At 45.7% G+C, this 26,674-nt stretch overlaps 1 protein-coding gene across 3 annotated transcripts in view; it reads right to left on the reverse strand.

Annotated features, from left to right (window-relative positions):
• CDH1 (cadherin 1) overlaps window positions 1–26,674 on the reverse strand; it is a gene marked incomplete at its 3' end in the record, with an annotated part of 79,344 nt that overhangs the window by 24,769 nt on the left and 27,901 nt on the right. For 2 of the 3 annotated variants that reach the window (XM_079723337.1, XM_079723335.1), the window contains exon 3: window positions 3,733–3,956. In XM_079723337.1, the coding sequence (XP_079579463.1) occupies window positions 3,733–3,956 (224 nt within the window). The remainder of the gene's footprint in view (window positions 1–3,732; window positions 3,957–26,674) is intronic. The other variant, XM_079723336.1, reaches the window with a different exon arrangement.

Here is a 26,674-nt window from a genome sequence, read left to right on the forward strand (position 1 = left end):
TTAATATTCTTTTCTTTTATATTTTTCCTAGTAATATAGGTCTCCAAAGTAGAGTTAGCCTAAGTGAGTAAGCTTTGGGAACTTACTACTTTGTGATCAATACTAATCCCTTAATCCCACTGTGTTAGTATATCTATATGGTTTCCATTTGTTCTAACAGAAGTTGTTCAGATGGGAACCAAAAGTGCCCTTTGAGACTTGTATTGAACAGTTTTCATGTGCGATAACTTTATGCACACACAGGGAAATAAAGAGAGCTGAAGATGGAAGGAAAGATCTTCCAAATTTTTTAAGTGTCCTAAAGTGATTGGTAGTAACACAGTAAAGGTTCCAGGACAATCCCATCTTCCATCCTCCACAGAGTCACCCATCCCTGTCTGTCAAGTGAGAGTCAAGCCCTGCTTCCTGGCTTTTAAAATGTGACTCAAAATGCACAAGACAGACATGAAATATGACCAGATATCATCACAAAATCCTTCCCAATCCTGCATTCCTGTGTACTAGTCACTCACACACCCCTTAACACACACCCTCTGCATTAACCTCCTAGAGAAGCAGTCCTGCCTGGCCAAGGGCAGGCTCTGGAGCCAGGCTGCCTGGCTTTGTAACCTCACTGTGACACCTCACCTTCCTGGGCTGATTATTTAACTTCTCTGTCCCACACTTTCCTCATGTCTAAAATGAGGCTTATATTAGTATCTGCCTCATAGGGTCCTTGGAAGGATAAAACGTGATACTAGTATTGCAGTAAAGCACTTAGAATAGTGCCTGAAACATAGTAAGTGCTCAATAAATGCTAATGATGAAGACGATGGTTGGACTGGCTGGAAAACACTGAGTTATGGTTTTAATGAAGTGGAATTTGGGATTTGACTTGAGCACAGGAATAAATACTAAACTGATTCTCAACACGGTATCCTAAGCCTAAAAATGACCATCTTGCACAGCCATGGTAAAAAAAAAAAAAAAACAGGCCTTGATGAATGAATGCAAATTCATTTGCCATATTGAAGAGGAAGGCAAAGAGCACACCTTGCTGACATCAGGACTATGGAATATTTCCAGAGAATGATAATAAATAATGATGAACATTGTGCTGGCAAAACATAACATTAACATCTTCATGTGTGAAATTATTGTTTTTTAAAATAAAGATATTTATTTATTTATCTATCTATCTATTTATTTATTTGGCCGTGCCGTATGGCTTGTGGGATCTCAGTTCCCTGACCAGGGATTGAACCCAGGACCATGGCAGTGAAAGCCCAGAATCTTAACCACTAGGCCACCAGGGAATTCCCTTCATGTGTGAAATTAAAGGGAATCGTGCCTAAACATACTGAACATGGGATCCATCCCTCCGAAAACAAGGATACCAGACCAAGAAAACCCATCCAACCAAAGAGACAAAACTGGAAATTTAGATCTATTTATATTTTTTCCCCAGCTTTCTTGAGGTATAACTGACAAAATAAAAATTGTTTGTATTTAAGGTGTACGATGTGATGTTTTGATATATATAGGATCTATTCTTACATGAATTAAAAGAGAGGTAAGATTATCACCCCTTCCAGTGTAGGGCCACCTGGCACCACAAGGGTCCCTTGAACTAGGGGCAAACCAAAGTCAACCTCAAACCAGCTGTGGTAGAGTTGCCACCTACCACTCAATATCCATTCTTTCTTATTTAAAAACAAAAATCTCTTTCTCTCCCTCTCTCTGTCTCTCTCCCCATATATATATAAATTTTGTGTCCAACAACGTACCTAAGTAAAACTACATTTCCTATACTACACTTGTAGCTAGGTGTGACCATGAAGCCAAGTTCCAACTAATGAGATGTAAGCAGAAACATTGCTTCAAAATTCCACAAAGCCTTCTTTAAAAGGTGGACAGGGCTTCCCTGGTGGCGCAGTGGTTGAGAGTCCGCCTGCCGATGCAGGGGACACGGGTTCATGCCCCGGTCCGGGAAGATCCCACATGCCGCGGAGTGGCTGGGCCCGTGAGCCATGGCTGCTGAGCCTGCGCGTCCGGAGCCTGTGCTCTGCAACGGGAGAGGCCACAACAGTGAGAGGCCTGCGTACCGCAAAAAAAAATAAAAAATAAAAATAAATAAATAAATAAAAGGTGGACAACTAAGTGATACATTTTTGGGCTTCCTCCCTTCCAACTTCCTACCATCCAGAGGAAAGGTATGATAAATGGAGATCCAGCAGCCATCTTGGATCATGAGGTATCGTTGAGGATGGAAGCCTTATGCTGAGGATGATAGAACAGGAAGGAAAGAAAGAACCTAGCCTCCTGATGACTACAAGAGTCTCCATACTGGCCACAACTTACCACTGAATTGCCTTAACTTGAAAGAGAGATACTCTATTTTACATAAACCACTGTAATTTGTGCTTTTCTATAATACGTATTTGAACATAATCATGAAGGCAGATGGCAAAGGTGAAGAGGAAAATTTGAAAAACCAACTTTGTTTACATCTGTGGATCATAAGAGGTTTCCATACACAGCTGCCCAGCAAGAACTTACCAGGCTGGACTTACATGAATGATGGAATTAATTGGAGACTTAAGTCAGGAAGCTATGTTAATTTAGTTCCCCGCTTTTCTGGTCTGGCCAATTACACCAGGGAGAAAAATCAGATCTGTCAGGACTATTAAATTCCTAGAATCTCAACAGTCTTCAGGGCGAAAGACAAGAGCCAGCCTGAAAGACCTTGGCAGTTACAGTACTTCCACGCTCCCAACGCGATAGTGGGATACAACTAGAATGGCCCTCCAGAGAGATGTTTCAGTAGGCAGCGCCATGGGAGCAGTTTAGAAACTGGCAAAGGCATTTGGCTTCGGTTAACAATTTCCCGAGACATTCTTGCCAAGAACCTGGGCAGACATGTATCCTTTCATTTGTGGCCAATGCACCCATCTGTCCACTCAGTATTTACTGGGCTCCTGGTATGTGCCAGGCCCAGAGGTCAGGCACTGCAGATACAATGGGGAAGGATCTTGTGGAGATTATAGTCCAATCAGGCAAAAGCTTCCTGCTGATTCTTCCCCTTCTTTGCCAAGCCCTCTCCACTAGAGACATGAAGAGCAAAACGACCAGAGAACTGAACTCGTGTTCATTGTTCCTCTGGGAAGGGAATAAGAAGAACAGTTAACAATTACTGAGTACTTATCATATGCCTACCATAGTTCCAGCAACTCACATGTAATAATTCATGTAGTCATTATTATCCCCATTTTACATATAAGGAAATTCAAGCACAGACAGATTAAATAACTCCCCCAAGTCTACTCGGGTAGTAAATAGAAGGGCTGGTACCCAATCCCAGACAGAATCTATGCCCTTACCCCCTATTCTACACTACCTGCTGAAATAAGGTAGTGTATCTTGCCATCCACCCAACAACAACAAAAAATCCACAGCAAGAACTCGTTCAGTTAGACCAATGGTTCTCAACTAGGGGCTATTTAGCACCCCTTCTGCCCACCCCCAGGGGGCATTGGCAGTGTCTGGAGACAATTTTGGTTGTCACAACTGGCAGAGTGCTGCAAGCATCTAGCAGTTAAGACCAGGGATGCTGCTAAACATCATATAGTGCACAGGACACACCCACAGCAAGAAATTATCCAGCCCCAAATGTGAATAGTGCCAAGGCAGAGAAACCTGGATTAAGCAGCATACTAAAATAATAGTGAACTTCTAAGAAACACTCCGACGTACACGATGATGGTGGTGGTGATGGTGGTGCACTACTGCCTTCAGGGTCACTTTGGTGGAGAGCTTCCTGCGGGTGGAGTCCCAGGCATGGATAAGAAAACTCATCTCTGGATGATGAAGGTGTAAAGGCCGTTTGACTGTAACCACGCCATCTGTGCCCACTTTGAATCGGGTGTCATCAGAAACATAGACTGTCTTTGGTAGACCGGTGCATCCTTCAAAACTCACTGCAGGGCATAAATCACAGTGATTAGGAAACTGAGGAGATTAAAGAGCATTCCTTCTCTAGAAATCAAACTTCATTCACCCACCAAAAGCCTGACTCACAAAACAGGCACAAGTAAAACATACCATAGTCTGGTGACAGAACAGCAAAGATATCAAAGTAGTGGATGCCATCATTATGTTCTTCACAATTATAGGGCGACTTAATTGTGGTCTGATTCTTTTCTCATCTACTTGGAGACTGAAAACAGTAAGCTGTCTAGAAAGTAACTTCTTTTCAATAACAAAAAAGGGCCTCTCCTTCAGATGGCTCTTGACGATATGAAAAATAACTGAGATAGAATATCTATTGAGTCCAAAAGTTTGAGACCTAGGTACAGTGAGATGCTGTGGATTAACTACATTTAAATAAACAGTTTACATTTCAGTAAACAGCGGCAGATAATAAGATGGAGGGATCACAGCTACATGGTTAAGAGTAAGGACTTAGGCAAATTTTTTAACTTCTCTGAGCCTCAGTTTCTTCATCTTCAAAATGAGGGTAATTATGGTGCTTACCCTCCAGCCTCCAAACATGGTCTTATTTTCCCTGGCAAGGGTGGGGCTCAAGTCCCAGCTCTGCTTATTAGCTCTGTGACCCATCTGTAGAACGAAGTCATCGATAGCAACTACCTACTAGGCTTGTTTTAAGATACATAGAACATGGGAGTTCCCTGGCAATCCAGTGGTTAGGACTCCACACGCGTGACATGGTCAAAAAAAGAAAAAAAAAAGATACATAGAACAGTGCCTAGCACATAATAGACACTATTAAATAAAAATTTTAAAACAAACGTAGCTTTGGTTAATCATTTATTCAATTTTCCACAAAAGACATAGATAATTGTGATATTCATTAAGTACTGATTATATGCTTATTTTCCGAGGCATTGAGAGGTAATGCCTGCTTGCAATCTGAGGCCCAGTGGAGAAACTCATCACTGTCAGTTAGGGGAGACAGTGAAGATTTCACAGGAAAGTCTTCTACCTGAACATACAACACAGCAAGACAAATGCAAAAGACAGAAGAGAACTACTTAGGTGGGGGAACTTAGGATCAGTGGCTTAGAGACAAAACTATTTAAAGTTTTATAGTTTTTAAAGTATTAAAACTTTAAAAGTATTAATACCCAATGCTGGAGAAGCTGTGGTGAAAAGTGTCTGCACTAAACATCAGAGTCCCAAAAGACTCATTCGTTCAACAGGCTTCCATCAAACTATTTGTCAGAAACTGTGCTGGGCTCTAAGAACAAAAAAAATTCTGTGAACAAATAGACAAGGCACCTGCTCCCCTTGAGCTTACACTGTTGTGGAAAAGATGGACATGTAACAAAACCAAATCTCAGGTAGTGACAAATGCTAGATATAAAGGAATTAAAGAAGGTGATACAAGAGTGACAGGGGAAGAGGAAGGTGTGGGGAGGGAGTAACTTATACTGGATGGTGAGGGCTGGCCTCTGTGAAGTTGGAGGCGTCTTAGTTGAGACCTGAAGGAGCCAGCCTTGCAGAAACCTGGCTCAAGGGCCTTTCAGGCAGAAGGAACAGTCGATAAAACAGTTCTTTCTGGGAAACTCTCAAGTTGGCCAGTTCTCCTCCCTTTCAAATAATCACCGCCTCATTCCTCCAGTGGGCGTTCGATTTTGTCCAAGAGATCTTTTATAAAAATTCCTACTTTTGTGCCAATTTTGCACGGCTAGACACCTCTACATGCGTAAGGATCAGGTCTCTGTCAGAAAGCCCTAAAGCCAGTTATGATGTCTAGACTGCAGTTTTCATTTCTTCCACTAGGGGCCACCCTTGCAAACTTTTCTGAAACCAACAGCCCCACCCTTGCCAGAGAAAGTAAGACCATGTCTGGGGGCAGGAGGATATGTACCATGATTATCCCCAATTTGAAGATGAAGAAACTGAGGCTTGTGGGATCTTAGTTCCCTGACCGGAGATTGAACCCGGGCCCTCAGCAGTGAGAACGCGGAGTCTTAACCACTGGACCACCAGGGAATTCCCTGCCATGTTCTTACTGAGTGGCCTTAAGCAAAATGCTTAACCTCTCTGGTCCTCAGTTTTCTCTACTGGATCCTGAAGGATTCCACCATTGAGTGAGCACACCTCTTCCGGGTTTTGTGAGGATTAACCAAGACAGTGAATGTGATCACATTTCGAAAGTGAAAGAACAAAGCAAGTGGAAGGGGATGAGGGTGATTTCTGTGCATTTGAGTAGACAAGCTAGAGGACAAGCATTTGCTAAATGAACAGATGAACCAAAAAATGACAAAAGAAGCAAGAAGAAACACAAAATCCTTAAAGGATGGGCAGACACTACCCTTTAAGTCTAAAATAGGAATTTCTTTTCAAACTACCAAAACAAAATGTTTTTCTAATAACCTTCCCCCAACCCCACCCCAGCAGAAGTAATGGGGGCACCAGACTGTGTTGGGGGCTTGTCATATTAACAGGTAACAAGAGCTGCCCTCATTTTTCACACTGAATTCCTTTTCCCAGCCAGTCCAAATCTGGGCAGTTTGGACAAGCATGATTGGACTTGCCAAGGGTGGTGGCCTGAAAAACTGAAAATGGTTTTGCAAATAACTTAATGCAAGGCTCTTAACCTGCTCTGGGGCATCTCGTCCGAATGGTGGTTAAGCTCCGCCCTTTGAGAAGTGACAGAAGTAGTGTGCCCATGACAGGCAGGCTCAACCTGAATTTCCAGGTGCTCATTATCTTTCTGTGCAACCTGAGCCTCTGGGCTGACAAACTAGAAATTATAGGAAAGACCAAGGGGATCTCCAGCTCCGGGAAGGCTCTGGGAAGCTTGCTTTCAACCCTGGCAAGGGCTAGGCAGCATCTCAGGGTACGGTGAACACTAATGCTAGCATGTAGGAGGAAACAAGAATAGCGAACTGTAGAAACCAGAGGATCAGTACATGGGAATTAGGTATATTTGAACATTTCCACATTAAAAAGTTAAACAAAAATAAAGCTAGCAAAGGATGAAGTATTCTTTAAGTCAGCTTGTCCTTTCCTAAACTTGTTATTTGGTCACTTGGTTTAGAAACCTAATCCCAGTGACGAGAGCCAAGAACCCAATGTCCATCTCTAAACGGGAAGATCTTTTCAACACCATATCATCATTATCAGCATCAAAAACTACACATTCAACTAACAGCTTCAACTACCTTTTATTCACTATTTTCTTAATATTTAAACAAGTGACAACACTATGGGTCAGGCTCTCTTCTAAGCACTTTACAAATATTAACTCGTGTCATCCCAGAACACTTCGAGGTTGCTACCAGCAGCATCCCCTTTTTAGAGATGGAGAGACTGAGGCAGCTAGTTAAGTGGCAGAATGAGGACTGGGACCCAGGCAGTCTGAGAGTTCACGTGCCTAAACATTCTTCTCGTGCCTGTCTCTACAAGCCAGACCCTTGTCCTATGCTTTTTTTTTTTTTTTGCGGCACGCAGGCCTCTCTCTGTTGTGGCCTCTCCCATTGCAGAGCACAGGCTCCGGATGCACAGGCTCAGTGGCCATGGCTCACGGGCCTAGCCGCTCCGCGGCATGTGGGATCTTCCCGGACCGGGGCACGAACCCGTGTCCCCTGCATCGGCAGGCGGACTCTCAACCACTGCGTCACCAGGGAAGCCTGCCCTATGCTCTTTAAATCCAGTTTTCAGATTGAATCCCCCGCCCGCAGTCACCCTTTGGTATAGGCATCACCATCCCTATTTTCTTTGCCCTGAATTAAAGGCTGGTGGGAGGAGGCGCCGGGCTGTCAGATCCCAACGTGAGTGTTCTTCACCACTGTTCCCATATGCAAAATGGGGATGGAATACTTATTATGGAGAAACAAAAATGAAAAAAGACATTCTAGAACAGGAGGAATTCTACACAGCAGGAGGTTAGCAGTAATTTGAGTGGAGGTGGAGGGAAGATTGAAAAAAGTACGATTGGAGGCAGTTTTTCAAAACGTGCTTTCCTTAGATGTTTCTGTATTATATGGTGCGCTACAATTACAGTAAATTACTTTTTAAAACAACAAAAGTAAGAGTAACTTAAAAAGTATCTTTAACGCACTGTGACTCTTCTTTGTTGTTATTCATCCTACAAGTGCCCCATTTTCTTGCCAATTCTGGCAGAAGTAGTAGCTTTAATCTACTACTTCTTCACTCTGCAAGAGATGACTGAAGTTCAAAGAAAAAGTAACCCCAAGTCCACGAAAAGCTTTTTGGTCCTGGGGCAGGCTCTGAGCGCTCAGCAACATTCTTTGCTTGGAATTGCCATTGTGCCACGAACAGTCCTGCTTGAAGGATCCCGTTTCTTCTCCCACCCCCACCCAGCTGGAATGTGAGTGGGTAGGAACAAGACAGTCTCCTAAGCCTCCATATATTTCAGGGAGATAGAAGGACGGGGCCTGCTATCAAAGCCAGCTAACCATAGTTGAGTTATCTGGTAACGAGTGGGAAAACCTAGTCTCTTAGAAGCAACTACTTGAAAGTAGTGTTTTCCCCACGCCACACACAAAGGGGTACCTTACGGGTTGTCTCCCACTCCTCAGAAGGCATTTCCCAGAGCTAACACCAAAGAACACTGCATTTACCTTTGTTTCAAGGACCGTTGGACCTCAGCGTTGGAAGAGAAAATTACCCACACAACCCCGAGGGCAAGATCAGAGAGCCTTCTGAGGCTCCTGGAGGTCCCGGGGCCACACTGCCATTGTGTACCCCCAAATCAAGGGCTTTGGTTTCTAACTTAAATACTCAAGATAAAGGACAAGAAGTCTAAGTTGATGGATGAAAGGCACCCTGAGGAGACAGACGTGTGTCACCTAGCTGGGCAGGAGTCCCTTCTCACCAGTAAGCAGCAGTGTTTGTAACTCCAGCCACAAAGCCACAATTCTCCATGGGTACCACGTCCTAGAAAATTTCTTTCTAGGTTCCATTTTCTTTGATGGCACTGGGCGATTCTAGGATGTCTTCCTTTGGTGGTGTCCACAAATTTACTAACCATTCCAAGTTTAATGGGCACCCACGCTCAGCAGAAAAATAATTTTATGTTTAAAAAATGGGAGGGGGCTTCCCTGGTGGCGCAGTGGTTAAGAGTCCGCCTGCCAATGCAGGGGACACGGGTTCGTGCCCCGGTCCGGGAAGATCCCACATGCCACGGAGCGGCTGGGCCCGGGAGCCATGGCCACTGAGCCTGCGCGTCCGGAGCCTGTGCTCCGCAACGGAAGAGGCCACAACAGTGAGAGGCCCGCGTACCGCAAAAAAAAAAAAAAAAAAAAAAAGGAAGGGAAAGGATGATGAGGCCTCCAGTTTGTCCACACTCGGGGGATGTTGAAGAGATTCAAGTTGCACTAGGAAAACTATCTTCTTAGTCCCGATAAGTCTCCAGTTATGTGTGTCCGTTTGCTACTGAGAACTATGGACAGTAACACAGCCTAATAGCCTGACTACACATAGTGGCGGCCCTGGGTGGTAGACTCCAGCAGCCCTAGCTTCTAAACGAGGAAGCAGTCTCAGAAGCCTCAGTGAAGAGACTTGGCCAAGCCACACAGCTATGAAGTGGCAGAGCCTGTGGTCTGATGCCCCATCAGGACTTAACCACCAGGCAGCCTGTCTCTTGGTTTGATGAACCATTTGCGAGACTAGCTGCTAGCTGAATGGCCACAGGGAAGTTAGTTCACACAACAGAATGGGACAGGTGGAGAGTAACCACAATAAAAATAGCTGAGCTTCCCTGACCCCATCTTCCCCTGACACACACTCCCTCCCTCCCTCTCTCTTTGAATGAATGTGGCACCTTGGAAATCCAGTTCCAGGGCCTCAGAAAAACGTAAGGACAGTCAGGCAGCCAAGCAAAGGAGGAAGTTTTAAACTTTAGATTCAAGAATGTTCCCCCTTAGGCCACCACGTTACATAAGCTGAAATAAATCAGAGCTCCCCTGATCAGCCAACTTAACTCCCAGACAGTTTTCTGGGGAAGTTGAGCAGCTCAGAATATCACATTGTACAAGCACAACTTGCAGGTGTGTTCACAGAGCCCGTGCATTGTGCTCCCAGGGCGTCCTCGGCTGGGGCACCCGCACCCCGTCAAATTGCCCTTGTAGACCGGCAGCTCCCATGGGATCCCAGGGATGAGAAGTTTATTTTCATGAAGCTTATTTTGTTCTTTCTCCCAGCCTCCCAGCATGTCCTTGCCCAGAACAAATTATAAGTGGACTCCATCTTCATTTAACTCACACCCTAAAAACAGATGTCAACAACGGGCGCTGCCTGGGTGGGACGCAAGGACCAAAGTCTCCTCCACTTCTGTTTCCATCAAAACAGACTGGGGTGGGGCTTCCCTGGTGGCGCAGTGGTTAAGAATCTGCCTGCCAATGCAGGGGACAAGGGTTTGAGCCCTGTTCCAGGAAGATCCCACATGCCACAGAGCAACTAAGCCCGTGCACCACAACTACTGAGCCTGTGCTCTAGACCCCATGTGCCACAACTACTGAGCCCACACGCCGCATCTACTGAAGCCCCCATGCTCTAGAGCCCATGCTCCGCAACAAGAGAAGCCACCACAATGAGAAGCCCACACACCGCAACGAAGAGTAGCCCCCGCTCACCACAACTAGAGAAAGCCTGCGCAGAGCAACGAAGACCCAACGCAGCCAAAAATAATAAATAAATAAAAATAACTAAGTTAAAAAACACTGGGGCGGAGAGGGGAGCATCAGTGCGCAGAGAAAACAGTGAGGTTGCAGATGAAGGACAAATTAGCCCAGGCCCCTGCAAGGGGGAGCCCACAGGATGAAGGGGTGATCCATCACCCTGGATTCTTCCCCCTTTGTCTTAAGGTTACTCATGCCGCCTGGGTCACTCCGGCAGCGCATGTTTGCTCCCAGATCGTGTTTCTGCTTGGGCTAGCACTGTTTTAGTTCTCAGACAGCAAACAGCATGGATGTTGATCGTAATCAGCCCCATGAAAAATGTCATAAATGGCACTTCCACAGTTGGTTAAAAGCCAGTGCAAATACTTTTATGGTTTTACATCTGTGTGAATGGGGTCAAACTGAGTTAAGGTCACATCCCAGCTTTGCTTCTTAGGTGCCACTGTAGGCAAGTTACTTTGACTTCCCTTGAGCATCATTTTCCCCATTCTGTAAAAGGAGACATCCTCATTTCCTTCAAGGGACTGATTCAAGGATTCTTTCTTCAGCAAATATTTACAGAGCCCTTACTCATTGCCAAGCATCATTCTAAGGCCTGGGAAATACAGCAGTGAACAAAGCACAGTTCTGCCCTCGTGGGGCTTACATTCCAATGGGGAAGAGATAATTAACAAATAAATTATTAAGTGTCAGGGGCTTCCCTGGTGGTCCAGTGGTTAAGACTCCACACTTCCAGGGCAAGGGGTGCGGGTTCGATCCCTGGTTGGGGAAGTAAGATCCCACATGCCGTGTGGCACGGCCAAAAAAAAAAAAAAAATTATAAAGTGTCAGTAATGAAAAGTGTTAACAGAGAAAAATAAGCAGGTAAGGGGGTTCCAAGGCTCTGTGCAGCAGCAGGGCTGGAGGGGGCAATTTAATAAAGGGCATTTAGGGAAGGCCTCAAAAAGAGGCATTTGAAGAAGATGGTCCCAGCTTCTGGCTGCGTGCCAGAGCAAGGGACTGAGCCACGTGGCAGCAAGGAGCAGAGTGCCGTGGCCTGCTCGGCACTGCACACCCTCTCGTGCTGGGCTCCGTTCTGGTGCTGAAGACCCAGGCGTGAACACAACAGGTAGTGATCCCTGCCCTCCTGGGGCTCACATTCTAGTGGAATGAGAGTAACACTAGCATGTGGGTCCCACTCAGGCCTAGGAGTGGCGCTGGCTCCTGTCCTTCCAGTCTAGAAGGGCCAGAGGGTCTCCCCAGTCCCCTTCCCCTCCTTGAGATCAAGGCCAGAAAAGAGTTCAGGTTTCAATCCTTTGCCTCTCCAGGCCTCTCCTGGACGGTTCAGAAATGAGCCCATTGATAAAACCTCACTCTGCTTAATCTCAATATTCCTGCCTCGGTGGGGCTCTGGTGGCTCTGCTGGAGAAGAAGGGGCGGCTTCTGTGCTCAAGTCCGAGACCGAAGGTTTGGCTTCAGTTTTCCAGGGTGGAGGCTAACTGCCAAGGAGCCTCATCTCCATTCACTTAAAAAAGGGAGGCAGGGGCTCCCCTGGTGGCGCAGTGGTTGAGAGTCCGCCTGCCGATGCAGGGGACACGGGTTCGTGCCCCAGTCCGGGAAGGTCCCACATGCTGCGGAGTGGCTGGGCCTGTGAGCCATGGCCGCTGAGCCTGCGCGTCCGGAGCCTGTGCTCCGCAATGGGAGAGGCCACAGCACTGAGAGGCCCGAGTACCGTAAAAAAAAAAAAAAAAAAAAAAAAGAAAGAAAGAAAAAAGGGAGGCAGGGGAAGCAAGTGAATACCACCACCTGCCTGCTGCAGAGGTGGACAGGGACCTCTTCGCCCTCACAGGGAGCGAAACTGGTTTGGTTTCATCAAAAAGAACAAGCCCTCTGGCTTACACGCTAAATTGGAGGAGTTTTATTATCCCTGAGCTGCCTGTTAGATACACAAACACCCCACCCACCTGAATAAAGGTGATAATTGATCATTCCCACCAGATGCAACCCAGCAAACATTCCTCTGGCCAGGTTGGGCAACTCTAGGAACTGTTTGCTTATTGATTAGAAAGAAAAGCCTCCCTTCCACACCACAGATACTGCCCACTTTTCCTTTCTGGTGGGTTCCCCAAGGCCAGGGAGGGCCCTTCTCCCTCCCCCTCCTGCTGGCCCCTCACAGACCTGGGATGGGGGACTGGGTCCTAGGCCCCAGTGCACCGGAAAGGGCTCTCCAGGTTTCGGTTGCCCACTTGTGAAATAAAGCACTTTGACCAAAATACCTCTAACCTCATCTCCATCCAGGGTCTAGTGTAATATGTCCTGCACAGAGACTCTCCTGGAGAGCTTTTTAAAAATAACCAGGCCTGGGCCATGTCCCAGGCTAACTGTTCTCCAAGGCTGGCAAAGCCCCAGCATGGGTATGTTTTAAACCTTCCCCCAGGCGCTTGGAGCACCCAGTGGGTGGAGAATATCCTACAAAGGCTTCCCTAGGAGAGGCAAGAGGCAAAATAACTTATCATAACAACCAATGAGGGAAGTATCACTCTCTCTGGTTTATCAGTAAAGTCTCAGAGATATTAAGTGACTCTCCCAAGGTCACATGGCAATGAGCGGCAGAGCTGGCTGGTCCGAAGACCCACAGTCGGAACCCCTGCATTGTCCTGATTCTCCTCGGCCTGGACTGGTCTTCTGGGTTTCAAGGTCTCTTTCTTTCCCCACCTCTGCCTCTCTTACAGTAGGACGCAAGCACATTCAGTGATTTCCCTTCCATTTACTGTGGGCTGTTGGATGCTAACGTGATAGGAAAAAACACACTCATCATATTCCTTAGTCACTTCTTATCAGGGTGCTTTTGTTACCCACATCTTTTTTTCCCCCAAATCTTAGTCTTTTGTTTTGAATTTCAAAAGCAGTACCTTGCATATATTAGAGGGAAAAAAGTGACAAAACACAGATGACATAGCAGCATTATTCATTACAGCCAAAGAGTGGAAACAAACCAAATTTCCAACTGAAGAACAAACAAAATGTGGTATATCCATACAACAGAATATTACTCTGCAATAAAAAGAAATTAATTACTACTACAAGCTGCACCATGGGTGAACATTGAAAACATTATGCTAAGAGAAAGAAGCCAGTCACAAAAGACCACACACTGTATGGTTCAATTTATATGAAATATCCAGAATAGACAAATCTATGGCTGAAAAATAGATTCGTGGTTGCCTAGGGCTGGGGGGTGGGAAGGGGGAAAACCAGGGGGTGGCAGGTAAGGGCAAGGGATCTCTTTCTGGGATGATTAAAATGTTCTAAAATTGTTTGTGGTAGCGCAACTCTGTGAATATATCGAAAAGCCATTGAACCCTACACTTATTTTATTTTTTGTTTGTTTGTTTGTTTATTTATTAATGAGGATGCAGCCCAGCAACAAGTGGCACCAAGGACCATTCTTTTTTTTCCTTTTTTCTTTTTTCTTTTTTTTTGGCATCTCATTTTATTTATTTTTATTTTTTTATACAGCAAGTTCTTATTAGTTATCTATTTCATACGTATTAGTGTATATATGCCAATCCCAATCTCCCAATTCATCACACCACCACCACCCCACACCACCTTCCCCCCTTGGTGTCCATACATTTGTTCCCTACATCTGTGTCTCTATTTCTTTTTTTTTTTTTAATTTATTTTTGGCTGTGTTGGGTCTTCGTTTCTGTGCGAGGGCTTTCTCTAGTTGTGGCAAGCAGGGGCCACTCTTCATCGCGGTGCGCGGGCCTCTCACTGTCGTGGCCTCTCTTGTTGCGGAGCACAGGCTCCAGATGCGCAGGCTCACGGGCCTAGTTGCTCCGCAGCATGTGGGATCTTCCCAGACCAGGGCTCAAACCCATGTCCCCTGCATTAGCAGGCAGACTTTCAACCACTGCGCCACCAGGGAAGCCCCTGTGTCTCTATTTCTGCCTTGCAAACTGGTTCATCTGTACCATTTTTCTAGATTCCACATATATGCGTTAATATATGGTATTTGTTTTTCTCTTTCTGACTTACTTCACTCTGTATGACAGTCTCTAGGTCCATCCACGTCTCTACAAATGACCCAATTTCATTCCTTTTTTATATAGCTGAGTAATATTCCATTGTATACATGTACCACATCTTCTTTATCCATTCATCTGTCGATAGGCAATTAGGTTGCTTCCATGACCTGGCTATCGTAAATAGTGCTGCAGTTAACACTGGGGTGCACATGTCTTTTTGAATTATGGTTTTCCCTCGGTATATGCCCAGTAGTGGGGTTCCTGGGTCATATGGTAGTTCTATTTTTAGTTTTTTAAGGAACCTCCATACTGTTCTCCATAGTGGCTGTATCAATTTACATTCCCACCAACAGTGCAAGAGGGTTCCCTTTTCTCCACACCCTCTCCAGCATTTGTTGCTTGTAGATTTTCTGATGATGCCCATTCTAACTGGTGTGAGGTGATACCTCGTTGCAGTTTTGATTTCCATTTCTCTAATAATTAGTGATGTTGAGCAGCTTTTCATGTGCCTCTTGGCCATCTGTATGTCTTCTTTGGAGAAATACCTATTCAGGTCTTCTGCCCATTTTTTGATTGGGTTGTTTTTTTAATACTGAGTTGCATGAGCTGTTTATATATTTTGGAGATTAATCCTTTGTCTGTTGATTCGTTTGCAAATGTTTTCTCCCATTCTGAGGGTTGTCTTTTTGTCCTGTTTATAGTTTCCGTTGCTGTGCAAAAGCTTTTACATTTCATTAGGTCCCATTTGTTTAGTTTTGTTTTATTTCCATCACTCTAGGAGGTGGGTCAAAAAAGATCTTGCTGCAATTTATGTCAACGAGTGTTCTTCCTATGTTTTCCTCTAGGAGTTTTATAGTGTCCAGTCTTACATTTAGGTCTTGAATCCATTTTGAGTTTATTTTTGTGCATGGTGTTAGGGAGTGTCCTAATTAAATTCTTTTCCATGTAGCTGTCCAGTTTTCCCAGTACCACTTACTGAAGAGACTGTCTTTTCTCCACTGTATATCCTTGGCTCCTTTGTCATAGATTAGTTGACCATAGGTGCATGGGTTTATCTCTGGGCTTTCTATCCTGTTCCACTGATCTATATTTCTGTTTTTGTGCCAGTACCATATTGTCTTGATTACTGTAGCTTTGTAGTATAGTCTGAACTCAGGGAGTCTGATTCCTCCAGCTCTGTTTTTTTTCCCTCAAGATTGCTTTGGCCGAATCCTACACTTTAAATGGGTATAATGTATGATGTGTGAATTATATCTCAAAACTATTATCAAAAAATTAAAAAAGAGAAAAATAAAAAAAGAAGAAGAGCCAAAAGCACAAAGCACTCGTGGTCCCAATCACACAGAGAAGCCACCATCAATGCTTCAGATCCTGGTCCACCCCTTTCCTGATTCGCTTACTCCCCCTAATCTGCATCCCATGATATCCTCTGCTTTTCTAAAATTAGGGTATGAACACTACCATATTTTTAAAGATCTTCTTTCCCAACTTTCTTCTCCCCATTTTCCCATCAAAAAAAATTCCAACTATATAGTTATTAGGATAGATAAAATATGGTATAGCTACTCAGCAATAAAAGGGAATAAAAGGGAACAAAAGGGACTTCCCTGGTGGCGCAGTGGTTAAGAATCCGTCTGCCAATGCAGGGGACACGGGTTTGAGCCCTGTTCCGGGAAGATCCCACATGCTGCAGAGCAACTGAGCCTGTGCGCCACAACTACTAAGCCTGCGCTCTAGAGCCTGCAAGCCACAACTACTGAAGCCTGTGCGCCTAGAGCCTGTGCTCCAGAACAAGAGAAGCCACCGCAATGAGAAGCCTGCGCACTGCAATGAAGAGTAGCCCCGGCTCTCCGCAACTAGAGAAAGCAGCAACAAAGATCCAGCACAGCCCTAAATAAATAAATAAATAAATAATTTTTTAAAAAGGAAACAAAATACAATAGCATAGATAAACCTTAAAGGCATTATGCTAAGTTAAAGAAAATGACACCGATATACGGGACGCGGGTTCGTGCCCCGGTCCGGGAAGATCCCACATGCTGCGGAGTGGCTGGGCCCGTGAGCCATGGCCGCAGAGCTTGCGCGTCCGGAGCCTGTGCTCCGCAACGGGAGAGGCCACAACAGTGAGAGGCCCGCGTACCGCAAAAAAAAAAAAAAAAAAAAAAAAAAGAAAATGACAAAAGTCTGCAAAAGACTATCAGCCCTGGAGATGGGATTCAGTTAGTCTGAGGCAGGGCCCAGGCCTGGGTATTTTTAAAAAGCACACAAAAGACATATTCCATTTATATGAAAATTCTAGAAAACTAGAGACAGTAAGCAGATCAGTGGTTGCCTGGAGCTGGGGTGGGTGTGGGCTTGATTGCCAACAGGCACAAGGGAACTTGGGAGGTGATAAAAGTATTCTAAAACTGGGTTGTGGCAACGGCCCCAGAGCTGTGTACATTTATAAAAATCATCTGCCTGTATGCTTGCAATGGGTAAATTGTATGGTATGTAAATTACATCTCAATGAATCTGTAAAAAATAAAGTAGTTGCTAGGAGTTCCTTTGAGGAGGACTCCATGAGTCTAAGTCTCAGGATTCAGAAAAGACTCAATCCATTCACCTAATAATGCAAGGTCATAGTTATGAAAAAGTGGAGAGGGAAAAGACAGGCCATAAATAATTTTTTTTTTTTACAACTTTATTGGAGTATAATTGCTTCACAATGGTGTATTAGTTTCTGCTTTATAACAAAGTGAATCAGTTATACATATACATCTGTTCCCATATCCCTTCCCTCTTGCGTCTCCCTCCCTCCCACCCTCCCTATCCCACCCCTCCAGGCGGTCACAAAGCACAGAGCTGACCTCCCTGTGCTATGCGGCTGCTTCCCACTAGCTATCTACCTTACGTTTGGTAGTGTATATGTCCATGCCTCTCTCTCGCTTTGTCACAGCTTAACCAATAATTCTTAATTAACAATAATTAGAAGAGTAAATATTCAATCTAATAATAGTCATTACCAAGGGTATTATGCTGATCACCTCACAAACACTGACTCCTAAATTGCTATGAAGCCGGTGGGGTTTTTTTAATCCCCTTGATCCTGATGAGCCCCTGAGGCCCAGAAAGGCTTGAGTCACTTGCTCAAGGTCAGAGAGCCAGTCTCTGAAGTTAGATTCACACACCCAGGACCAGCCAAGGCTGGTTGATCCACTAGGCTGAAACTGTTCTGCCTTGCTGACCTAAATGGGAAGGAAACCTAAAAAAGAGGGGATGTACATATACGTGTAACTGATTCATTTTGCTGTACAGCAGAAACTAATAGAACATCGTAAAGCAACTATACTCTAATAAAAATTAATTTAAAAATAGATAAATGATTAAAATAAATAAATAAAAATAAATAAAACTGTTCTGGCTTGAGGGAGGAGAGAGGCTCCAGGGGAAGTTGAGAGCAAGGTGAGATGGGTGCAAACCCACGCTGGGCACAAAGGTAGGTTGCTGAAACCAGAGAGTGACTCTCTGTACAAGAATATAACCTAGATAGAAGCGTGCATCAATCTGGGCGCAGTATTTCCTGAGTCCTAGATGACACGGAAACGCGCTGACATCGGCTGTGGAAACACGGGAAGCCAGCATGGAGCTTGGAATTTTGAATCATTCATTAACTCATGAACAAGGTCTGGAAACCTCTTCTCCAACACAAAGAACGAATATGAGGCTTGCACCATATCCAACTGTGGGCTGTGCTGGAAAAGCTTGGGCCCTCTGCCTCTGACATTTGGAACACAACCCCTCAAACGGCCCCAAAGAACAGCTGGACGCCAAGGCTGCACAAGTTAGGCATTTCCCACAGAGTCTCCCGGTCACATGCATTTGCAGATGACTCCAAAACAAGTGCTCTCTTGTCCGAGAGCACTTACAAGAGGAGGCTTTCTCTCTTTCGATGGAGGCTAGCATCATTTTGCATCATCAAGAACAAATAAGCATTGATGGGAAAAGCAGTTGCTTCCAAGAGTGTTTGCTAAATCTGCTCAACTGGCTCTAAAGGTAAACGCTCAACGCCCCACACCCACCACCGTGGGCAGGCTCCTGGGAAAGAAATCCCACAACCAACCCGGCATCCCTAGTCCCGGGAAAAAGCAGAAGCTTCTCAGACTGGCCTGCTCACTCCAAGAATTCCAAGTAGGCAAGACAACAAAAGAAGAAAAGAAAATTACATGAAGACCACCAGCCCACGGGTCCCAGGTGCAAGCAGGTGCTGCACAGAGCCAGAGTCACGGGGTAACTCTCGTAAGATGCTGGGGTACACTTGCTGCCACAAGGACCTGTGGCACCTGTCCCAGCAGCGGTTCTCAAACTTTATTTTTCTGGTTGCAATTCTTACAAGACTCTGGTTTCCCTACCCGGCTTCATCCCATTTTCCAATCAAAAATTGGAAACTTGAACACATGCAAAATGACATATGCACAAGGTTATTCACTAAGGCATTGTTTGTAGTAGCAAAACATGGGAGGGAGACAACCCAAGCATCCATCAAGAGAGGATTAATTAAATAAACTATAGAATTCCCAACAATAAATGCTGGAGAGGGTGTGGAGAAAAGGGAACACTCTTGCACTGCTGGTGGGAATGTGAATTGGTACAGCCACTATGGAGAACAGTATGGAGGTTCCTTAAAAAACTAAAAATAGAACTACCATATGACCCAGCAATACCACTACTAGGCATATACCCTGAGAAAACCATAATTCAAAAAGAGACATGTACCAAAATGTTCATTGCAGCTCTATTCACAATAGCCCGGAGCTGGAAACAACCTAAGTGTCCATCATCGGATGAATGGATAAAGAAGATGTGGCACATATATACAATGGAATATTACTCAGCCATAAAAAGGAACGAAACTGAGCTATTTGTAATGAGGTGGATAGACCTAGAGTCTGTCATACAGAGTGAAGTAAGTCAGAAAGAGAAAGACAAATACCGTATGCTAACACATATATATGGAATTAAAAAAAAAAAAATGTCATGAAGAACCTAGGGGTAAAACGGGAATAAAGACACAGACCTACTTGAGAACGGACTTGAGGATATGGGGAGGGTGAAGGGTAAGCTGTGACAAAGCGAAAGAGAGGCATGGACATATATACACTACCAAACGTAAGGTAGATAGATAGTGGGAAGCAGCCGCAGAGCACAGGGAGATCAGCTCGGTGCTTTGTGACCGCCTGGAGGGGTGGGATAGGGAGGGTGGGAGGGAGGGAGACGCAATAGGGAAGGGATGTGGGAACAGATGTGTATGTATGACTGATTCACTTTGTTATAAAGCAGAAACTAATTAAAAAAAAAAGAAAAAAGAAAAAAAAAAGACATTAAAGTGATAAAAGAAGGTGCAAAGTAGTGCAGGGGGATAAGAGCACATGTTCACCTTTGCTTGTATTTGCATAAAGAAACTTTGGAAGAAACCAGTAACTGAGATTACAGCTCTGGGGAAGGTGCTGCTGTTGGACCAAAAGAGGATGGGGGAGAGTAGAACTTTTCATTGTATGATTTTTTATATTGGTTGATTTTCCAGCCATGAACATATTATCCATTCAAAAAGTTAAAAAAACAAACAAAAAAACCTCAGAGGGACCAATTGCTCACTGTTTACTCTGTAGGAAAACATAAATTTCTGCAAATGCTCAGAGGACTTGTCCCCAAGGGACTGCGACCCCCCTGAGAATCCTAGCAACCCAAATGCATAGGGAGGGGGCCACGTGAGTGGTGGGAAAGAGCGGGGATGACACACATGTGACTGGAGAAGGAAGAGGTGCTGGGGGGGAACTCTGGTCAGCCGGTCTAGGAAGAAGAACCAAGTCAGGTGACAGATTCTCTCTGGGGTTTGTCAGGAAGACGAGGGCTCAGGCAAGTCCCTTTCATTCATTCTGGGTTAGTTTTCTCATCTGTGACGCGGAGGTTGAACTGTAGGATGTGGGGCTCAAAGGCCTTCTTGAACAGCGTGGCTAGTAGAACCAGTATGACTTTTTTTTGGAGGGCATCCTGACCATGTGTATAGATTTCACCTGCTTACATTCCCTCATCCAGCAAAGCCCACCTCCAGGACCTCAGCCCACAGATGGACTCACACCTGTGTACGAGGGCAGATGTACAAGGAGCCTCACTACAGTGGCAAAAGAGAGAAACAGCATCAACAGAGGCCTGGTGAAATAAACAATGGGCATCCACTCAATAGAAAACAGTGCAGAAATTTAAAAGAACGAGGTAGCCACCAAAAAGAACCGAGTAGGGCTTCCCTGGTGGCGCAGTGGTTGAGAGTCCGTCTGCCGATGCAGGGGACACGGGTTCGTGCCCCGGTCCAGGAGGATCCCACATGCCGTGGAGCAGAGCCATGGCCGCTGAGCCTGTGCGTCCGGAGCCTGTGCTCCGCAATGGGAGAGGCCACGGCAGTGAGAGGCCTGCGTACCACAAAAAAAAAAAAAAGAATCGAGTAAATAAATCTACATGTAACAATATGTGAGGAACTTGTCTCTAAAAAGAAAGGCAAAAAGCAAAATGGGATGGAGAATGTGCTTAGAACATCTTCCAAAGGATGCAAGAAACTGGTACCACTGGTTGTCTCAGGAGGTGAGCTGCTGGTGGAGGGAGTAAACGGTGGGAGGCGCGCTTGCTTTTATGTCCCTTTGTACCACTGTAATGGCTTCATGTTTGTTTTCCCACCTTCACATAAACAGACATTTTTATTTTCTTTGAACTGAAGGAGGGATGGTGTTTGGTTGACTGACTTCAACAGGTAAGCCCTGCACTCGGGCTCCCCAAACCCCTAATGCCGACTTCAGTTGCATTATCAGAAATAAGACACCCAGGATATGGGAGGCTATCTGGTCCTGTTCTGTTCAATTCTATTTGTGGTTTGCTAAGTACACTCTCAACGTTACAATCTAATGGTCTAAATGACGAATGCTGTTTGTTTTTGTTTTTGTTTTTCCCCCAAGAGTCATGCTTTAAGAGGGACACTGACCCATGGAACTGGTCCAGAGGCAAAGGGGCAAGGAGGGTAAGTTGCAGAGTGAGGGACAGACTGGGAGAAGGGACAGACTGGGAGAAGAGACAGACTGGTCCTCAAGATGTACAGGGCTGAGTCGTTCTAGAAGGGTCGATGACAAAGGCACCAGAGGGCAAGATAAGGGCCAGTGGAGAGTAGAATTAGTGAGGCCACCTGAGAGGAGAAGGAAATGTCTTTGCTGACCCCAAACACAGAAGGGGGCTGCCAGCCTCCCCAATGTTCCCTCTCACATACACATGGCTTCATCGGGTGTCGCCCCTGTACAGCCCTGAGGTTCAGTGTATCAGATTGGAGTCTAGATAGATCTGGATTTTAATTTCATCGACGCCTCTAGCCGTGTGACTTCAGGAAAATTAAACCTTGAGTCTCAGCTTCCTCTTTCTAAAGAATGGTCCCTGCACACCGCAGGATCTTTGGGCAAGGTTAAGTGTTCTTATCAATTGCTCAGCCAGAGCCTCCTTTGTGGTTGTTCATATTATAGATTTTCGGAATTACAAACTTCTGCAGCCATCTCTGAGGTCACCCGGCCGGAGAGACAGAGCCACCAAGGCGGTGCAGAGCCTGGGGCACACGCAGTAAACCAAAATCCTGTAAGTGCCTCCCTCTGGCCCCATCCACACCCCTGATGATCTGACACTCCTGCTTTTGGATGTGGTGGCCCCTTGCCTGTGGACAGGCTCTAAACCTGGGGAGGTCAATCTGCTCCCATCCTCCCGACCAACCTTTTGGGCCCAGAGGAGCAGCATCTGCCCCTTTGCAGGCAACTGGAAACCTCTCTGTGGCCATGAAAGGAAGTTTCCCACATTACTGTTCTGCTCTGCCTGACCCCCTCCCTAAGGACTTAGCAGTGAGCACCTCTGACTTGAGCCAAGGTTCCAGGTATGGGAATGGGCGTCAGAGAAGGCAGGAGTCCCTGGAATTGAGTAAAGATGTGGAGACCTACGGGATGCTCCGTGGTCTTTGATAGTTTCTCAGAGGCCTGAGATCCCCAAAGAGGAGCCCTGGACTAGACATGCTTAGGGCTTAACATCGTGGGTGCTGTGAGGCAGGAGGAGGGAATGAAGGGGCTCAACCGGGGCCACAATGCCTGGTTGCTTCCAGTGCCTCCCAACCCCAACCCTCTGAGCACCAGCTGACAAATCACTCCAAACCTCTTGCTAGCACAGTTCAGTGCTGTGAATAATAAAAACAAAGCACATGTGACAGGTGGGGGGCAGAAGGGTCAAAAGGGGGCATGAGAGAAGAACATGGACACGACAGAGCACCCACCCCGTTTTTCCCCATAGACCCACTTCATCTCTTGATACCTGGACTATTGCAGTAGCCTCCTAATGTCTTCCCAATTCTGGCCCAGATTCCCATAGCTGCTTCTCTGAACAGAAGTCCCGGTGAGCCTGTTAAAATCTCAGGTAGATCATGACACGCCTCTGCTCTACTCACAGCCCTCCAGAGATGACCCTTTCTCCTTTCCTTCACTCAAAGGTCATCCCACTGCCTCCACACCCCCTCCTTATCCTTCTTCCCTGCTTCACTTACTTGGTATATCCTCCCAAGAGAACACAAGTTCCATGAGGGCAGAGGTTTTGCCTGCCCCCGCAATGTCGTGTTCATCCCTGTATATCTACCCCATCTATAGCACTGCCGAGCACTTAATAGGTTCTCAATAAATGTTTACTGAACAAATAAATGGTACCTTTGTCTCCCTCAAACATCCAGCCAGATCCCAAGGAGGAGGCCCCAAATGGCTCCAAAGCCAATCAGAGAGCAGGCCCTTCAGATGAACCCTGAAGACGTGGACCAGCAGAGGTGAACATACTTTCCAGAGGCCATGGTAGCAGCCCAGGAATGGCCAGGAACTGAGAGCTTTGAATCAAGTCAGTTTAGATGCTGACTAAGGGACCTGTGGTCAGCCCCCAACAGAAGAGAGGAAAGGATGCTCATGAGCCAGAAATACCCACATAACTTCATGAGGCCTTGCAAGCAGGCTAGGATGACACACCATCCTAATGATTTCATGCTCATGGTTCCCAGCAAGTGATCAAGCATGAGAAGCATCATGGAGAATCTCAGTCAATCCTCACAACCCTGGGAGGCAGGTACTGTGGCCCCATTTTACAGGTGAATAAACCTAAAACAAGGTTTACGCAGGTGAAGTGACTTGCCCAAGGTAACACAGCCAAGCAAACAGGCAGAGCTGGAAATTGAACTCAGGCCAGCTTAACCCTAAAGCCTGTCACCTAAACCTCCACCTTGCCCTGCCCCTCTGATCTGTTCTGTCAGTGTGTCTCCTCCCTGGTTGTCTCTGCCTTTTCTCGCTGGGCAATAAGTCACCAGAAGGGAGTGTCGGGTTGCAGATGGGAGCAGTTTGTTCCCGAGACAGCCACTGGGCATCTCATTGAGGCCCGCAGTGCAGGTGGAAGGCTAAAGTGCTGACAGGCAGGCAGTGTGCCGTCAGCTGAAAAGGCCCATTTAGACAAGGTCTTTGGGGAATTCCAACGGCACAGGAACTGGCTCTAAGAGCTGCAAATAAAGCTGGCTCAACACCCTGGCTGGTAACAGGGCTCGCTGGCCCTGGCAAAACCTGAGGAGCCACCTGGCCATCCCCAAAGGCCTTAATTTGCTTAAATAAGAGCACCCTTAAATTAGGGTGTTAATTCCCAGAGAACTTCCTGCCTTCTAACATAAAGGAGTTAGGGCTAGGCGTGCCAGGCAAGGGGAAAAAACCCTCCCTCCCTCAGTCAATTCCACAGGAGAACCGTGCAGTAACTAAACCCCTTACAACAGGGCAAACACATGCCACTGATGCCAGCTTGAATACTTTCCTCTCATTCTTAATGTGCCATTTCTGCTGACTGGGCAGGAGATTGGACCAGTCAGGCTACAGCTTGGTCTTTTAAACACCCTTTTAAGCCCTTAGCTTAGGCTCATCCGGAAAGCCTGCCTGCCTTTTGATTACACAATACATCAAACTTATCTGGGTGTCCATTTTCTTCGGCAGGTAGGTGGCTATGGCTTCCTGGAATCCCTTCTGTTTATGAGAAGCCGCAGACCAAGCTTCTTCAGATAGCAGGGGCTGTGCAGACTCACCCAGCAGCTTGAGGGTGTTGACTAACAGCTCAGAGCAGGAGCCCTCCTCCCGCAAAGAGCTTCTGTTTCACCAATGATCTTATTTTCTCCCCCTCGGCATTTTTTCAAACTGAGATATAATTCCCACAAAATTCACCAATTCAAAGTGTTCAATTTCAGTGGTTTTTAGTTATTCCTTATGTTGTGCAACCATCACTATTTAATTCTAGAACATTTCCATCATCCCAAAAAGAAGACGTGCCCATCAGCAGTCAGCTCCCATGCCTCTCCTTTTCCCCTGGCCCCTGGTAACCACTCATCTATTTTCTGTCCCTATGGATTTGCCTCTTCTGGACATTTCATATGGATAGAATCATACAATATGTGGTCTTTTGTGTCTGGCTTCTTTCACTTAGCATGATGCTTTTAAGCTCATCCATGTTATCGGGTGTATTAGCATTTCATTCCCTTTTGTGACTGACTAGTATTCCATTGTGTGGATATACCACATCTTGTTTACCCAGTTACTGGTAGATGAACATTTGGATTGTTTTCACTTTTTGGCTACTACGAATAATGCAATGAACATTTGTGTACAAGTTTTTGTGTGGACATATGTTTTCAAGGCTCTTGAGTATATACCTAGAAGTGGAATTGCTAGATTTTATGGTAACTATGTTCAACTTTTTGATTAACTGTCACGGTTTTCCACCGTGGCTGCACAATTTTACATTCCCACCAGCAGTGTATGAGGCCCCTAATTCTTCCATATCCTTGCCAACACCTGTCATTTTCTGTTTTTTAATTATAGCCATCCTAATGAGTGTGGAGTGTTATCTTACTGTGACTTTGCTAATGACCTTTTTAAATTTATTTTTTACTGAAGTATAGTTGAATAAAATGACTTTTTTGGGGGGGCAGTGCCACGCAGCTTGTGGGATCTTAAGTTTCCTGACCAGGGATCCAATCCGTGCCCTCGGAAGTGAAAGCACAGAGTCCTAACCAATGGACTGCCAGGGAATTCCTGCTAATGACCTTTTAAGGAAACATGTCACCTCCCCTAGAATATTACCACCTAACAAATCCTACTTTGAAGGCAACCCCGGCTAAAGCCTTTGGTGGTGATGCAGTAGTAGGAATAATACTAATAACAACAACAGCTACGACTACTACTACTATTACTACTGACACTTTCTATAGCACATACTATGTGGCCAGGCTCATTTTACTAGACACTGAATCTTCACAATAACTGTATGAACTGAGTCCTATTATTTTCTCCATTTGACAGGTGGGAAAATTGAGGCATGGGGGTTGAGCAACTTGCTCAAGGTCACATAGCTTGCAAGTTACTGGTTTGAACCTGGAATCTGAGCATGAGCACTCTGGCCCCAGAGCTCTGGAGCACTGTGCTTTCACAGGTTGTTTTCTGGCACAAAGTTTGTTGAGAAAGCCTGGAGGTAGCACAGGAAGCACAATATCAGCATACCTGAACACCACCCTAAATAAGCCCAGGGTAATTCTGCAGCTCCAGCTATACTATATACACCAACATCACATCTATGACAGGCAGGGCTATCAACATAGGATGTGGGGGACTTCCCTGGTGGCGCAGTGGTTAAGAATCCACCTGCCAATGCAGGGGACACAGGTTCGAGCCCTGGTCCGGGAAGATCCCACATGCCACAGAGCAACTAACTAAGGCTGTGCACAACTACTGAGCCTGCACTCTAGAGCCCTCGTGCCACAACTACTGAAGCCCGTGTGCCTAGAGCCCGTGCTCCGCAACAAGAAAATCCATCACAATGAGAAACCCACGTACCGCAATGAAGAGTAGCCCCTGCTCGCTGCAACTAGAGAAAGCCTGCGCAGCAACGAAGACCCAACACAGCCAC

Source organism: Hyperoodon ampullatus (genome assembly GCF_949752795.1).
Source record: "Hyperoodon ampullatus genome assembly, chromosome: 18".
Taxonomy (NCBI): Eukaryota; Metazoa; Chordata; class Mammalia; order Artiodactyla; family Ziphiidae; genus Hyperoodon; species Hyperoodon ampullatus.